The sequence below is a fragment of the Delphinapterus leucas genome, chromosome 16 (genome assembly GCF_059928025.1).
Source record: "Delphinapterus leucas isolate spDelLeu-1000000601 "Yukka" chromosome 16, BTC_Dleu_Yukka2, whole genome shotgun sequence".
NCBI lineage: Eukaryota > Metazoa > Chordata > Mammalia > Artiodactyla > Monodontidae > Delphinapterus > Delphinapterus leucas.
In genome coordinates this window covers 43,025,189-43,042,917 of record NC_143144.1, presented here as the reverse complement: position 1 = coordinate 43,042,917, position 17,729 = coordinate 43,025,189, and the positions used below count along the sequence as shown (strand labels likewise).

The window sequence follows — 17,729 nt, the reverse complement described above, 5'->3', positions numbered from 1 at the left end:
ATTGAATGAAAGATATATTTTTCCTTCCTAAGCTGTCAAACTGCTGGATTTTATAAGTAGAATTTTTTTTTTTTTTTTTTTTTTTTTTTGCGGTACGCGGGCCTCTCACTGTTGTTGCCTCTCCCGTTGCGGAGCACAGGCTCCGGACGCGCAGGCTCAGCGGCCATGGCTCACGGGCCCAGCCGCTCTGCGGCATATGGGATCTTCGCGGACCGGGGCACGAACCCGTGTACCCTGCATCGGCAGGCAGACTCTCAACCACTGCGCCACCAGGGAAGCCCATAAGTAGAATTTTTTAATAATACATTTGTTAAAACTGATTCAATCTTGTTCCATCTTCTGTGTCAGTTAATGGTGAGAAACTAATTTTTCATGTTCTGGGTGCTATACTTTTCTAACATGCTTTTTCTTTGTAAAACAGGATTACTTGGAAACAAACAAATGAACAAACCATAAATAGCTCCCCAAAGTAACCTAAAACATGTTTTTCAGATCCAAATCAGTTTCTAGCAGTGGGTGCCAATCTTGGCTGAATATTAAAATCGTTTGGGAGCTCTGGGTGTGGTCCGATGCCAGGACCACACCCAGAGCATTAACGCAAATTCTGTGGAGTTGGGACCAAGGCGCAATTAATTTTTCGGTCTCTCCAGGTGATGCCAACGTGCGCATATAGAATGAAGAACCTAAGACACCGGACTGGATCCAAGACTACATTTCCCAGAGGCCTCCGCGGTCACTTCCGTTTCCGGTCCCGCCCGCCTCCGTTTGAGTAGAGCGCGGCACCGGCGTGCTCGGCTTGCACCTGTGTCTCTTCAGTGACTACAGTGAGGGTGGTCACGGCTCCTCAGCGTGCGCAGCTTTCTGGCCCAACCCTCCCAGATAGGTCGTGAACGGCTGCCGCCGGACTGGGGCACAAAGACCTGGTGAGCTCCTCCTTTCCCCGAGGGGCAAGTTGAGGAAAGAGCGGGCTAGGAGGGGCGGGCAGATGTGAGCGGGGCCCCAACCCCAGGAGCCGTGCTGTCCCAGAAGGTTTAAAGGCTTGCGCTGAGACCCAGGGATTGAGTCTCCGACGAGACTTTCCGCATGTTTTGGCGAAGGTGCCTGACTGACTCACAGTCAGAGCTTGGCCTAGAGCTTGCTGCAAGGCCGGACTCCAGGCAGGCGTTCCGTGCCCTTTCTTCCTGAGCTTAAGCATCTTCACCTCTCGACCTTTGTGGGGACTAGGGAGGGTGGCGGACTGTTCTCGTTCAGTGTGCAGAGAGCGAGTTCTAGCTAGTACCAAACATGGAGGGACTTCCTCATATTTCCTTTCTTTTTCCCAGGTTGGCGTTGTGAAGATTCTTTGTCCTTGCCTGGGAGAACAGTTCAGGGGACAGACGGCCGCAAGACTACCAAGAACCCAGATCCAGGTAAGTTTGATTTTTCCTTTTCCTGAGAAATCTCTGTTGTTTCAAAATGAAGTTGGGTTTATGCCTCTTGCTTGGAAAATGCTCTGACCAGTGTATGGACCAAGCCGCCTGAGCCAATCCTGGAGTGGTGTAGCTCTACAGAGACGGGGCCCCTCTCCCCACTGTCATCCCTTCATGTCCTTCTCTCTACCCATTACAGAGTCATTCACCAAATAGATTGTTGGTACCCATGCTTTCTAGAGTGCTAGAAAGTGAAACATACTTTGTAATAAGGTACAGCTGTTACCTCAAAGACATTGCTAACTCAGAGATAATGGAAAAACAGACACGTAGCATAAAAAGACGTAACAGGCTTTACGTTAATCATGAATGATACACATGACACAGCCATGGTAGTGCTCTCTTGACCTTCAGGGGTCAGAGGAGTCTTTAGGGTGGGATGGTGGTAGTGGTGGTGACCATTACGGTTCTTACTGAAGAATAAATGAAATTTGCATATTTGGAGAGTTTGGGGTGACTAGGGGAAGGCGCTGCAACATGAGTGAAGCTGTTACCTCTGAACCATGAATGAGCTAGCCCCAGAGAAAGTTGGAAACGTTCAGTGTCTAGAATGCCAGGTTGGAATTTGCCTTAATCCTGGAGAAAACTGGGTTTTGAAGGACTTTGAGAAGTTGACAGGAGGTAATGAACATTTTGAAGGAAGTAGTAAATAGTTGAGTATTTATTATGCAAACTAAGAGTAACAAAAATTTTTAAAAATTAAAGATTACCCATATTCCTATCACCCTAGTGAATCAAATTATTTCATTTGAAACACCTTTGCATGTGTATTTTTTAGGCTTACCCATTTTTTCCTTTTAATATGCCGTAGCTGTTTCTTCTAGTTTGCTCCATAGTTTCATTACCACTTTTTATAGCTCCTTTTTAATATTGTGTACTCAACCAGCCTGTGACCTTGAGCAAGTTCTTTCAACTCTCTGAGCCTTAGTATTCTTAGCTGTAAAATAGATATACTTTATGTAAGGCCAAGTGGCCTGAGGCAGGGGAACGCAATCAGACTCACAGGTTGCATCAGACCGAAACTTCCCGGACCACCCAGTTCCAGGAACTGACCTGGGAACTTTCCACCCAGCCCAGTCTTCCCGCCTTTCGAGGCGGAACTAACGGTCCCAAGACTGATGCAACCGGCACCAGATATTGCCACGATACCTGAAGAGACCACCAAATAAGGAATAACCTGTGCCCTCCCGGATTCACCACACCCCTTTCCCTTCTTCCTCTATAAATTCTGCCCAAACCCTCGCCCGGGCATGACTTCTCTGGCCTCTTTCTCTCGGACCAGTGAGCCTCGCCCGGGAGCGGTCCCAAATTAAGCTTGCTTAAGCTCTCCTCCGTTTCTTGGTGCCGTTCCTTACACTTTATACACTTCTAGTGGAAATACAGAGATGTTGTATGTTTTAGGGCTCAGCACTGTGCCTGGTACATATTAGGTTGTTATTGCTATGAATGGCAATTAACAGATACATATTTATCGCTGTAAATTCTGGGATAAAGCCGGTATCATTTTGCATGTCTTTCAGTGTTTCTATTCATTTGTTGAATGACACATCCTTGAACATGCCCATGTGTCAGGCAGTGTTTTAGGCTGGGGAGATAGCAGTGACCCAAGTGGTCCCTGCCCTCCTGGAGCTCTCATTATAGAGTGTACTGACCATAAATCTAAACCTCTCCTGCCTGGCAGTGAGAAACCCTGTGGAAAAAAAAAAATAAAGTGGATCATGGGATAGAAAGTAGTAGAAGATGGGAGAAGATTAAAGAAGAACTTTCTGACGAAGTGACATTTAAGCAATTTCACTTCATCCCTACTAAGTGAGGGATGAGCAAACACCAGGCCTGGAGGAACGAGCATGGTAGGCATATTGGAAGAACACGAGGAGGGCAGTGTGATTGAAGTATGAGGGGTCACGAATCACTTCACTTTGCAGCCTCTTATCTTTTAATATTTCGTTCCTCTGAAACAAGTCTGCTTTCCAAGGATGTCATATACGTTCCTCGTTGGTCCTTTCGTTAACTGTGTCCCACTTTTCTCCTCATAAACAATCTGAGCTATCAGAAGCTGACTTTGAATGTCTTGCCTTCCTTCTCCAGTGAGGCCTTCCTGGCTCCCTACCTCAGGGGCAAGGGAGTCAACGGTTCCTGGGTGAACGGAATTGGGTTTGATTTTGCAGGGATCACTGACATTTGGGGATGTGGCTGTGGCCTTTACCCAGATTGAAGGGAGACACCCGGATGCTGCTCAGCGGGCCCTGTACAGGGATGTGATACTGGAGAACTATGGGAATCTGGTGTTTGTGGGTAAGGATTTTTTTCTCTTTAACTCAAAATTGGTCTGCTGGGCAACTGTGCATTTTCACAGGGTTAATGATTTGGGGGTATTTAAACTCTTAAAATGGGAGGTTTTTGTTTGTTTGTTTGTTTTTACCATGGGCTTAGAGGCTGGAGTTCATGCTCCTTTCACTCAGAAAGGTCAGAGCCATACAGAGTTTAAGATGGGCAGCTTTGTGTGCAGTCTAGCCCAGTTCTCTAAATTTTGCATGTCACCATTCATCTGCCACCAACAACAGGAGTTTCCTGTCCTCAAAGAGGCCTGGTTTTCTAATTGACTTCCACTCCTTCATTTCTGTGACTGTGATTTGGATGTCCTTGATACCACCCTCTAGGCCTTCCTGACATATCCATGCTCTGTGTAGACCCCCAAGTTGAGACTGAGATTTGGGATAACTCCTTGTGCTCATAACCACAGTCATGTTCCTTTTCTTTCTCTGTGAACAGGGCTTCTCTCTTCCAAACCCAAGCTAATAACCCAGTTGGATGGAAGAGCCACGGATGGAAGTATAAGGGGTTCCATCAGGTACCTATACAGGTGAGTGAGTCTGGAGCTCAGCACACAGAACAGTGAGGAGGGAGTTCTTGGTCAGAAGGCTCATCTTAGAGAGTCCACGTCCATGCAGAAGGGCTGTGGCAGTTGACACTAGTTGCCTCTTTTTAGTGTCATCCTCATGTCAAATGACTTGCCATTTTTCTCATTCTTTCTACTCCTGCTCCTTTCACAAGGGCCTCCGGCCTCTGACTTCACACCCTGAAATCAGTCTCTTTATGTGTTGTTTCCCTCCCCATTTTCAGGCACTTGTCAGGCTACACTTTTTCTACCTTCTGTCCATTCTCACTGTCTTCCAAATTCTCCTATGGTTAGCTAGACGAATGGCTATTTAACCCTTTCTAGTTTTAATATCCATATCCCTGATCATACAGTGGGGCAGTGGCAGATTCCAGTTATAAGCATATTTTCCTGACTATCAGGTGATTACTATTTTTGGCAAAGAAACTGATAGGGAAGCACTTTCTTCCCTTTCCCTCTGGTCTTCTTTTATTTCTTTTCTCTGTTATCATTTGCTCTTGGTTCTCATTTTTTTCTGTGTATACTTTGCATAAATTTATGTGTGTCACTTTCTCCATGTCATCGTTCATTTCTGAATCTTTAAACATGGATATTTCTCTCACCTAAAATGTGTATCCTTCTTTTAAAACGTGAATTGTCATTTTTCCTATATCATCTTCAGGGAAACTTTTATAATTGTGTTTCATGGAAAATACCAGTGATGCATAATCTTGCTTAAACTGTTTTTTTTTTTCCTTAAGACCTCTAAGCTATTCTTTTTTAAAATTGAAATATAATAGACATATAACATTATATTAGTTTCAGGTGTACAATGTAATGATTTAATATTTGTATATATTGGGAAAGGATCACCATAATATGTCTAGTTAACGTCTGTCACCATACATAGTTACAAAAATTATTTTTCTTGTGATGAGAAGTTGTTAGGTTTACTGTCTTAGCAACTTACAGATATGCACCACAGTGTTATTAACTAGAGTTGCCATGCTGTACATTACATTGCCATGACTTATTTTATAACTGGAATTGTGTGTGTGTGTGTGTGTGTGTGTGTGTGTGTGTGTTTTAATGCTTTTCAGTAATTCCATTTGTTTTTACTATGTTGAACATTTCCCCCCTAAATGCTTGTGTAGATTCTTTACAGAGTAACAGTAGTAACTCAGTCTTCCTTATTCTTTAATTTTTCTGTTTAAATTTTGGTATTGGGTTGGGATAGATATATGTTATTATACAAGGAAGTATTTAATCCATGTCTTTTATTAAGAAATTTTTGTTCTTTTAAATTCAGCATAGGTATTGAATTTTATCAAATGCCTTTTCAACATATATGGAGATGACATCTGTCTTTTCCCTTTTCGTTGTTAATATGGTACATTTTATTCTTAATTCTCTTAATGACTTGGCATTCTTAGTAGAGCCCCACTTGGTCATGGCATATTACATTATTCTTTTAACATGTCAGTAGATGATACTCTTTGCTAATGTTTTATTTAAGTTTTTGCATTGGTACTTACAAGAAATTTGTTTATATTTTTCTTTTTCATTGGGCCATTTTCATTGAGTTTTGATTTAAATTTTGTAATAATTTTTGTGAAAATTTTTGATCCTTCCTATTTTCATTCTTTGTTATAATTTAATTCACATGATAACTGGTTCCCTGAAGGTTTGGGTGTTTTTTTTGTTTTTCTTTTTTTTTTTTTTAACTTGTTTTTTGTGGTAGAGAGCAGGGGAGAGGAATTGGGGGGTAATTCTTTAGCAGTATTCTCTCTTATATGGTAACTTGGCCAACTAGATTTTTGCTCTCTCTTGAAACAGTTTTGGTAATTTACATTTTCCTAAAAAATATCCAGTAATTAAAGTTCTCAAATTTATCTGCATAGTATTGAACAAAGTAGACTTTTATGATTCTACATATATCCTTTACATTTACGGTTACTTTTATCCTATATATTCATGGTTACTTTCTTATGATTTACATCATTTATTTGTTTTTTTTCCATTTTCCTTCCTTCATTAGCTTGTTTTACTTTTTATAGACTCTTAGATGTATTTACTAGTGTTACTGTTTTCTGTTTTTTAATCTTTAACTCCTTTTTCTTTTTTTTCCCTTAGGCTTATTTACTTTTTCTAACCTTTTATAGTTGATTAATTAATTAATTCATTGATTTTTCTTCTTATTTATGTAATATAAATATTTAAAGCTGTAAATTTCTGTTTGTGCAGTGTTTTGGTTGTATTGTAGTTTTTATTGTCATAATTTTTTAGATATTTTGCAGTTAGCATTTTGATTTCTCTGATCAAAATATTAAGAGAGTCGTAAGCTAACCTTCCTTTTTCTTTCTTAAAACCTTTTTAAAATTTAACACATATATAGAAGAGTAGATTTTATATATATATGGTCTAAATTGGTATTTTTGAAATGAATATTCATGTAACCTGCACTCAGCTCAAGAAAGAGAACACTGGCAGTACTCTACTAAATCATACCTGATCCCTTCCAATCATTAGCCACACTCTCCTCCTCCTCCTGAACTAACACTGTATTTATTTTGGCCTGTTTTTTTAACTTTATATGAATGGAACTATATATTTTTTTGATGTGGCTTTTTATGCATAACATTTTGTGAGATTCATTCATTTTCATGCATTGTCCTTCCTGTGGATCATTAGAATGCATGTTTAAACATAATTGCTAGGCCCCACCCTCAGCACTTTTTATTCATTAGGTCTGAAATGTGGACTGAAAATCTCTACAAGTTCTTAGGTGATGTTGATGCTGTTGTTACTGATCTGGAGACCAGGCTTTTAAAACTACTGCAATAGAGTATTTCATTATCTCATATTTTGGATGGATATTTGGGATGTTTCTAGCTTTTGAGAATTACAAATGGTATGAACGTTTCATATATGTTATTGCTTGGTTCATACGTGGATACATTTCTTTTGGGGTGGGATTTCTAGTTTATAGTATATGCATATATTCAGCTTTAGTACATAATGCCAAATAGTTTTTCAAAGTTTTGTACCTATTTATATTTCCATCATCAGTGTGTGAGAGTACTCATTGTTCCGTATCCTTGTCAACACTTAATATTGTCAGTCCTTTGAAGTTAATTGTTCTTCGGGTGTATCGTGTATCTCATAGTGTCTTTCTTTTTTTTTTAGAATTTTATTTTACTTTTATTTATTTATTTATTTATGGCTGTGTTGGGTCTTTGTTGCTGCGTGTGGGCTTTCTCTAGTTGCAGAGAGCGGGGGCTACTTTTTGTTGTGGTGTGTGGGCTTCTCATTGCGGTGGCTTCTCTTGTTGCAGAGTATGGGCTCTAGGTGTGCAGGCTTCAGTAGTTGTGGCTCGCAGGCTCTAGAGTGCAGGCTTAGTAGTTGTGGTGCACGGGCTTAGTTGCTTCACAGCATGTGAGATCTTCCCAGACCCGGGCTTGAACCCGTGTCCCCTGCATTGACAGGCAGATTCTTAACCACTGTGCTACCAGGGAAGTCCCTCATTTTGTCTTAATATCCATATCCCTGATATCTAATGAGGAGGAGGACATTTCAAATGTTTATTGGCCATTATATGTCATCTTTTATGGAGTGTCTACTAAAAAAAACCCTCTTTGTTGATTATATGTGTTGTATTGCCCTTCTCTCTGTGGTTTGCTTTTCACTAACAGTGGCCTTTTGATGAATAGGGGTTTTAATTTTAATGAGCTCTATTTTATTAATCTTTTCCTTTCTTGTCATTGTGTTTTGTGTACTGTTTAATAAATCTTTCCTCCAGTTTATAAAGATACTCTTCTGTGTTAACTTTTAGAAGCTTTATTGATTGTCTTTTACATTTAGATTTGCCATCCTGTTAGAATTGATTTTTGTGCATGGTATGAGATAGGGTTCATGTTTACTCCTCCCTCCCCCCAATATGCCAGTGTAGTCTCCTTTTCACCGCTGCTCTGCAAAGTTACCTTTGTCACAGAATATGAATCCATAAGAGTGCCTTTCTCTTCATATGACTGATTTGCTTCCATTTACCTTTACAATCAGAACCTTGAAATTTTCTCTAGCTTAATCATTACACATTAAATACATATCCCATCAAAGGCCATTTGAAGGATCTGGGCTGTTTATTACCAGACTTCACCTCCAATTTTGCATTTAAAAAATAAGTCTTAGCTCTAGTATCTGATGAATGGAATTTCTCTTCAGGCTAATAAATATAAATGTATATAAAAATAAAAATATAAATATATGTGTATGTGTGTGTATGTATATATCTTTATCTCTGAGCCATTAAATGTTGGTTCTGTGCTAAATTCTCACAGAGGAATGCTATTCTCAAATTCTTGGAGATGTACAGTGTTATATTACAATGTTCTCAAATGTACCTCCCTATAGGAGTCTGTCCTAGTAATCCTGGCTTGCTTTGTGATACTTGGTTTTCTCCCCAAAGTTGTGTTTATCCTCAAATTTTTATCTTTTTTTCTTTTTTGGTGTTGCCTGTGTTACCTTCCTAACTTACCAACTTATTAGATGCTCCTTGCATTCTTTAAACACAATATTTATAACTTCTGTTTCCTTAGATCCTATTTACTTCTCCCATCTTTAGTCTTGCCATCTTTTCTTAGCAAGAATCACAAGTGGTATGAATTAATTTTATATAACCTTTAGTTGTATAGAATAGAATGTTATTCTTATCCATGTGCAGCTCTCATTTTCAGTATTTCAACATAGAGAACATTTGAATTAAAAAATTTTTTTTCAGTTCAGGAGTACATATTTGAAACAAAGATGTCAGCCCTACAGCAAAATACTTCTGAGAGATCTGATTGGGAGAACAAACAAAAAGTGTCATGATGGAAAGAGGCCTGGATTGGGAAGGCAGAAGTTGCATAGAGAAGACACACTATAAATGCAAGGAATGTGGGACAGTCTTCAAATATAATTCCTCCTGTATTAGCCACCAGAGAAATCGTACTGCTGAGAAACCCCATAAATGTAAAGAATGTGGGATAGCCTTTACGAGCAGCTCATCTCTTTTAAATCATCATAAAATTTACATAGGCAAGAAATGTTTCAAATGTGTTAAATGTGGGAAATTTCCTCAAGAAGCAGTGAACATTTGTTAATCATCAGAAAATTCATTCTAGAGAGAAACTCCATAAACGCAATGAATGTGGAAAATTTTCAGAAATAATTCTATTCTTTTAAGTCACCAGAGGCTTCATACTGGTTAGAAACCCTACAAATATAATGATTGTGGGAAAGCCTTTGCTCAGAATTCAGGCCTTGCTCATTATGTGAAAATACATAGTGGAGAGAAGCCATTTAAATGTAATGAATGTGGGAAAACTTTCAGGGATAACTCAGCTGTCTTGTAACATCAGAGAATACATACTGGTGAGAAACAGTATCAGTGTAATGAATGTGGAAAATGCTTTATTTAGGAAAAGCTCAAGTCATGTTAGTCATCAAAGAATGCATACAGGAGAGAAACCTTGGAGAGAAACCTTATCTCTGTAGTAAATGTGGAAAATCTTTCAGGTATAGCTCATCCTTTGCTGGACATCAGAAAACTCATAGTGGAAATAAACCCCATCAATAAACCCCATTACATCAATGTAATGACCGTGGGAAAGCCTTTAGCAAGAGCTCAGCCCTTACTGAACATCAGAGAATTCTTACTGGAGAAATGCCCTATTGCTGTAAGAAATGTGGGAAATCCTTCAGGCATAGCTCTGGCCTTGCTGAACATCAGAAAATCCATACAGGAGAAAAACCTTATGAATGTAATGAATGTGGGAAGGCTTTTCCTCAGAATTCAAGCCTCAAACAACATAAGAAAATTCATAACAAAGAAAGAGCCATCAAATGTAGTTAGTTTGGTAAATCATGCAGAGATAGTTTATTCCTTTTTGACCATCAAGGAGGAGACATTCAATAAATTATAAACCTAATGAATATATTCTGTGATCCTCTATTCTGGAAAACTTCTCATTTGTGAGGATGTTCATTGTAGTATGGTTTGTACTAGCGATATATTTGAAGAACTTAAATGTAGCAAGAACCTAAATGCTACTATGTAGCAAGTGAAAAGAATGAGGTAGAGCTCTATATACAACCATAGATATATCTCCTTGATACCTTGATAAGGTAAAAAGGCAAATTACAAAGAATTAATATTGTAAAAATGGCCATACTACCCAAAGCAATCTACAGATTTAATGTGATCTCTATCAAATTACCCATGACATTTTTCACAGAGCTAGAACAGATAATCCTAAAATTTACAGGGAACCACAAAAGACCCAGAATTGTGAAAGCAATCCTGAGAAAAAAGAACAAAGCTAGAGGCCTAACCCTCCCAGACTTCAGACAATACTACAAAGCTACAGTAATCAAAACAGCATTGTATTGGTACAAAAACAGACACATAGCTCAATGGAACAGAATAGAGAGTCCAGAAATAAACCCAAACACCTATGGGCAATTAATCTTCGACAAAGGAGGTGAGAATATACAATGGAGAAAAGACAGTCTCTTCAGCAAGTGGTGTTGGGAAAGCTGGACAGCTGCATGTAATAAATCAATGAAGTTAGAACATGCCCTCACACCATACACAAAAATAAATTCAAAATGGCTTAAAGACTTAAATGTAAGGCACCATATAACTCCTAGAAGAGAGCATAGGCAAAACATTCTCTGACATAAGTCATAGCAGTGTTTTCTTAGGTCAGTCTCCTGAGGAAAAAGAAATAAAAGCAAAAACAAACAAATGGGACCTAATCAAACTTTGCATAGCAAAGGAAACCATAAATGAAACAAAAAGACAACCTGTGGACCAGGAGAAAATATTTGCAAACAATGTGACTGAGAAGGGCTTAATTTCCATAATATACAAACAGCTCATACAGCTCAATTAAAAAGAATAAAAATGAAATCCCAATCAAAAAATGGGCAGAAAACCTAAATAGACATTTCTCCAGAGAAGACATTCAGATGTCCAATAGGCACATGAAAAGATGCTCAGGATTGCTAATTATTAGAGAAATGCAAATCAAAACTGCAATGAGGTATCTCCTCACACCGGTCAGAGTGGCCATGATCAAGAAGTCTACAATAAATGCTAGAGAGGGTGTGGAGAAAAGGGAACCCTCCTACACTGTTGGTGGGAAGGTAAATTGATACAGTCACTATGGAGAGCAGTATGGAGGCTCCTTAAAAACTAAAAACAGATACCATATGATCCAGCAGTCCCTAATTTAAAAAGATACATGCACCCTAATGTTCATTGCAGCATTATTTACAATAGCCAAGACATGGAAGCCACTTGTGTCCACTGACAGATGAATGGATAAAGAAGAGGTGGTATATAGATACACATATATATGATGGAATATTACCCAGCCATAAAAAAGAATGAAATAATACCATTTACAGCAACATGGATGGACCTAGAGATTATCATATTTAGTGAAGTAAGAGAAAGACAAATATATGATATCACTTATTTGTGGAATCTAAAAGAATGATACAAATGAACTTATTTGCAAAACAGAAACAGACTCACAGGCATAGAAAACAAACCTATGGTTACCAAAGGGGATAGCTGAGGTGGGGATGGGGGGGAAATAAATTGGGAATTTGGGATTAGCAGGTACACACTACTATATATAAAATAGATAAACAACAAGGACCTACTGTACAGCACAGTGAACTATATTCAATATCTTGTAATAACTTATAATGGAAAAGAATCTGAAGAAGAACATGTATTTATATGATGACTGAATCACATTGTTGTACACCTGAAAGTAACAAAATGTTGTAAATAAACTTTAAAAAGAAGTTGCTTTTATATATTATGGTCTTATTTATATTTTAAAAAATGAAGCTATTTCTTGTTAATATATACATGCATGCACATGCGTGCGCTCACGCACGTGCACACACACACACACACACATATATATATAGAGAAAGAGATCTGGAAAAATAAAGGCCAAAACAGTTGTTATCTTTGAGAAGACTGTGATATTGATTTGATGAAGTGAAATTTTGACTTTGGCTGTGTTGTTTGAAATATTTAATCAAGCATACATTCATGTGTCTTCTATCATTTAACATAGTTGTCTTTCTAAATTAGAAACTTCAGAAGCCATAAAAAACACATAAATATTAAAAAATTTTGTATGACCAGTGGCTTCACAGTGTTAAAATGCAAAGAACCAGACTTGGAGACAATATTACTACCATTGTATGTAACAAATAATACTTAGAATATCTAAAGAGTTCTTAAAAATCCATAAGAAAAATATAAAAACCTCAGGGGAGAAGTTGTGTGGGGTATGATTGTACAGTTGTCAAAAACAGTCCCCAAATGGTCAAATTTAAAAAGAGATGACCAGCTTTAGAGAGATGTGAATTAAAATGATCACATTTTTTTTTGCCTTTTGGGCAAAAATTAATAAGATATTTGGTGCTTCTTTAAAAAAATTTTTTTTTTGGCTGTGTCGGGTCTTTGTTGTAGCATGTGGGATCTTCCATTGTGGCGTGTGGGCTTCTCTCTAGTTGTGGAGTGCAGGTTTTCTCTCTCTAGTTGTGGCCCACGGGCTCCAGAGTGCATGGGCTCTGTAATTTGCAGCACGTGGGCTCTCTAGTTGAGGCATGGCCTCAGTAGCCCCATGGCATGTGGACTCAGTTTCCCAGCCAGGGATTGAACCCTCATTGGAAGGCAGATTCTCCACCAGGGAAGTCCCTTTGGTGCTTTTGAAGGTGCAAGAAAACAGGCACACTTAACATGTCGAAAGAATTCTGAATTAACAGTGTGATGGTGAGAAGCATAGATTTTGCTATATCCACCAACTTTTAAAAAGCTTTTACTCTTTGACCTAACATTTCTATTTCTAAAATTCTATAAATAGTAAAATGGTCTTTAGATAATTATAGTAATGAAAAGTTGAAGTCACTGAAGTATCTTATCACCAGGGCAATGTTTGAAATACAGCACATACATTCTTTGGGCTGTCATGCAGTCGTTTAATTAATCAATTAACATTTAATGAGTAAAACTTTATGAACCGACAGGGAAAGACGTCTAAGACATTAAGTGGGGAAAAAAAAGCCAAATCGTTCAATAATGGTACCCCTTTTATATAGTTTACACATTACTTGGATCTTTTACAATAAAAATATATCACTGGTAGTTTAAAATGTAAAATAAAGCAATATTATAGAGGAATAGAAAAGAAAGGAACTAAACATTCAACTCAAGAACCTAGAAAAGGGCCAAAATAAATCAGAAGCAGCACAGTTGGGCATATGTGCATTATTGTTAGTGTGAAAACTGGTTAATCTTTGGATACCAGTTTCATAATATGAATGAAAGTCTACTAAATATATATTCTCATTGACCCAGAAAAACCACTCTCAAACTATTTAAGGAAATAATTAAATTAGCTTAAAGAGATTGTATTGCTCATCATAGCATTGTTTGTAATAAAATCCTGGAAAGAGATGGAAAAAACAGCCAAGTAGGGAAATGTTTATAGGATTTTCATAGCCTGGTATCCTAGTTACTATTGATGCATAATAAACAACCCCAAACTTAGTTATCATTTTGTTAGGCCCATAGATTTTGTGGATCAAGAACTCAGAAAGGTCGTTTCCCAGTGGTCCAGTGATTAAGACTCTGCCTTCCAATGTACGATTTTATCCCTGGTTGGGGAATTAAGATCCCACATTCTGCATGGTGTGTGTGTGTATGTGTGCAGGGGAAAGAATTTAGAAAGAGTATAGCAGGAACAACTTTATAACCCTATGATTGTGTCTCTGCTGGGAATTGACAGTTGGTGGAATAATCTGAAGCAGCCACAGCACAGTAGCCTGAAGTGGCTATTGAGCAGCTGAAAAGAGGCTAGTCTGAATTGAGAAGTGCTGTAACTGTAAAACATATACCAGATTTCAAAGACTTAGTATGACAAAGAGAAACTGATATCTCAATTTTTAAATGATTGATTACATGTCAAATTTATTTATATAAATGTATATATTTATATTTTGGATATGTTGGGTTAAATATATTTACATAAATTGATTTTAATGTGGCTGCTAGAAAATTTAAAGTTACATCTGTGACCCACATTTGGGGTTCACATAATATTTTTAATTGGTTGATAGTGATATCAAGATGTTTTCACAAATTTGGTGGTAGATGCTATTGGCTGGGATCTCAGCTAAGGCTGTTTGCAGGAATGCCTACACATGGTCTTTTCATGTGGCTGCTTGAGCTTCCTCACGGCATGGTGGCCAGGATTCCAAGAGAGTATTCCAAGGGAATCAGGCAGAGAACCAGTATTATCTGTTGTGAACTAACCTTGAAATAACTGTTACTTCCTCTGTAGTCAAACTGACCCAAATTCAAAGGGGGAGGGAACACAAACCACACTTTGTCATGGGAGGAGTGTTAGAATCACATTGCAAGAAGAGCACGTTAGAAGAGAGACATTGTGCCCATATTGGAAAATACAGTTAACCACTGGAATATGATACAGCCAGTAAAAAAGATGGAGTGGATATGTTGAGTGAAAAAAGTAGATTACAGAATAGTATCTAAAAGCTGTGTGACAGCAATTAGGAACATAAGCTTTGAAGTCAGGGTGCAAAATGTAGCTCACTTCTGTTTACTTTGTAAGACCATTTCAAGTTATGTAGCCTATCAAAGTATCTACCTTTTGTAGGTAAAACAAAAGAAAACAAAACTCCTTTCTTGGCTTAGCTTAAAGGAGAAACTTTTAAAATGCTTAACTGAATGCCAGGTTCATAGTAAGCCTAAGGTAAATGTTAGCTGGTACCATGTTAGGGATAATTATTGTCCTTTTTTTTTTTTTTTTTGGTGTGTGTGTGTGTGTGTATATATATTTATATAAATATATATATATACATACATATATTCACACATACATATATGTATGTATAACATGTGTGCATATGAATATGTAAAATGTATCTGACTGAGTTGGTTAAAAGTCTCAGAAGAGCATGCTGTACCATTACCTACATCATGTACACAGTTCAGTGGAAGCAAGTTGTCAAGCACCATGAACATAGCCTGGGTACTGGCTTATCTTCTTGAGGTAACCTAATTTAGCATATGAAAAATAATAAAATCTTACAAAATGGTAATAGTAATTATTGGATTTTTAAAATAATTCTGGATTTTTCAAAGATTTTTCTATTTTAAAAGTGTGGCATTTATCCAAATTAAGACAAGACAGGACAGTAAAATAGAACTGACCAATATTTCTCATGAGCATAGAAGCAAAATATTCTCAAATACTAGCAAATCAAATCCAGAAGAATATAGAAAGAATAATACACTGTGACCAAGTGGGGTTTATCCGAAGAATTTAAGGCTGGTTCCAGATTTGAAAATCAGACAATGTAATCTACATTAAAGAAGATTAAATGTTGAAGAAGAAAAAACACGTGATCATACCAATTGATGCAGAAAAAGCACTTGACAATATAACATCCAGTCATAACAAAAGTTTTCAGAAAACTCGGAAGAGAAGGGAACTGTCTCAAGGTAATAAAGGGCAACTACAAACCCCCTAGAGTTGGCATCATACTTAATGGTGAAAGAATTAATTCTTTCCTTCTAAGATTGAAACAAGGTAAGGATGTCTGCTCTCACCACAGGTAATCAACATAGTACTGGCAGTTTTAACCAGTCCAACAAAGCAGGAAAAGGAAATTGGAAAGGAAGGAATGTAACTGTCCCTATTTGCAGGTGATATGATTGAATATGTAGAAAATCCTAAGGGATCTACAAAAACAAAAGAAAAAACCAAAACAATTGCTAGAAATTAATAAGTGAGTTTAACAAGGTTATAGGATACAAAGTCAACACACAAAGATCATCTCAGTTTCTGTATACTAGCAATATGTAGTTGAAAGCTGAACTTAAAATACAATATACAACAGCTTAAAAAAATTCTTAAGTATAGGGAGGGGATATCTGTACGTGTATGGCTGATTCATTTTGTTGTGTAGTTCAGGCCAACCCGACATTGTAAAGCAACCATACTCCAATAAAAAATAATAAAAAATTCTTAAGTATAAATCTAAGAAAGATGTACAGGGTCTGTACACTGAGAACTACAAAATGCTGATGAAAGAAATGAAAGAAGACCTAAATAAATGGTCGTGGATGGGAACAGTCAACATAATCAAGCTGTCAGTTCTTCAGAAACTGATCTATAGATTTAACAAAATACAAAAAAAAAAAAAAGTTCTAGCAGGCTTGTTTTGTAGATGTAGATAAGTTGATCCTAAAATTTATATGAAAGGGCAAAGTAACTAAGAATAGTTAAAACAGTTTTCAAAAAAAAAGAACAAGAAGAAACTTGGAGTACTTACATTATACAACTTAAGAGTTACTCTAAAGATGCAGTAATTAAGACTGTGTGGTGAAGACACAGAAACAGAGATCAGTGGAACAGAGAACCTAGAAATAGATCCTTCCTTCCCTCCTTCCTTCCCTCCTTCCTTCCTTCCCTCCTTCCTTCCCTCCTTCCTTCCCTCCTTCCTCCCTCCCTCCCTCCCTTCCTCCCTTCCCTCCCTCCCTCCCTCCCTCGCTCCCTCCCCCTCCCTCCCTCCCTCCCTCCCTCCCTTCCTCCCTTCCTCCCTCCATTCCTCCCTTCCTCCCTCCATTCCTCCCTTCCTCCCTTCCTCCCTTCCTCCCTTCCTCCCTTCCTCCCTTCCTCCCTTCCTCCCTTCCTCCCTCCCTTCCTTCCTCCCTCCCTCCCTTCCTTCCTCCCTTCCTTCCTTCCTTCCTCCCTCCCTCCCTCCCTTCCTTCCTTCCTCCCTTTCTTCCTCCCTCCCTTCCTTCCTCCCTCCCTCCCTCCCTTCCTTCCTTCCTCCCTTCCTCCCTCCCTCCCTTCCTTCCTTCCTTCCTCCCTCCCTTCCTCCCTCCCTTCCTCCCTCCCTCCCTCCCTCCCTTCCTCCCTCCCTTCCTTTCTCCCCCCCTTCCTTCCTCCCTTCCTTCCTCCCTCCCTCCCTCCCTCCCTTCCTTCCTTCCTTCCTCCCTCCCTTCCTTCCTTCCTCCCTCCCTCCCTCCCTCCCTCCCTCACGGGCCTCTCACTGTTGTGCCCTCTCCTGTTGCGGAGCACAGGCTCCGGACGCCCAGGCTCAGCAGCCATGGCTCACGGGCCTAGCCGCTTCGTGGCATGTGGGATCTTCCCGAACCGGAGCACGAACCCGTGTCCCCTGTATCGGCAGGCGGACTCTCAACCACTGCGCCACGAGGGAAGCCCCGATTAATTTCTTTTTTACAAAGGTGCAAAAGCAATTCTTTACAGAAAGCATAG

The 17,729-nt window shown here is 38.7% G+C and overlaps 1 protein-coding gene across 1 annotated transcript; it reads left to right on the top strand.

The window, feature by feature from the left end:
* Positions 1 to 893: 893 nt before the first annotated feature.
* ZNF485 (zinc finger protein 485) lies at positions 894 to 17,057 on the top strand (the record flags this gene model as incomplete). Its single annotated transcript, XM_030759286.2, is given in 11 exon segments — positions 894 to 923; positions 1,323 to 1,409; positions 3,638 to 3,764; positions 4,242 to 4,281; positions 4,283 to 4,332; positions 9,125 to 9,184; positions 9,187 to 9,458; positions 9,460 to 9,541; positions 9,544 to 9,800; positions 9,802 to 9,858; positions 9,860 to 17,057. Coding segments are annotated over 11 exon segments (1,443 nt in total), but the record flags the coding sequence as incomplete, so codon positions are not given.
* Between the last annotated feature and the right edge of the window lie 672 nt (positions 17,058 to 17,729).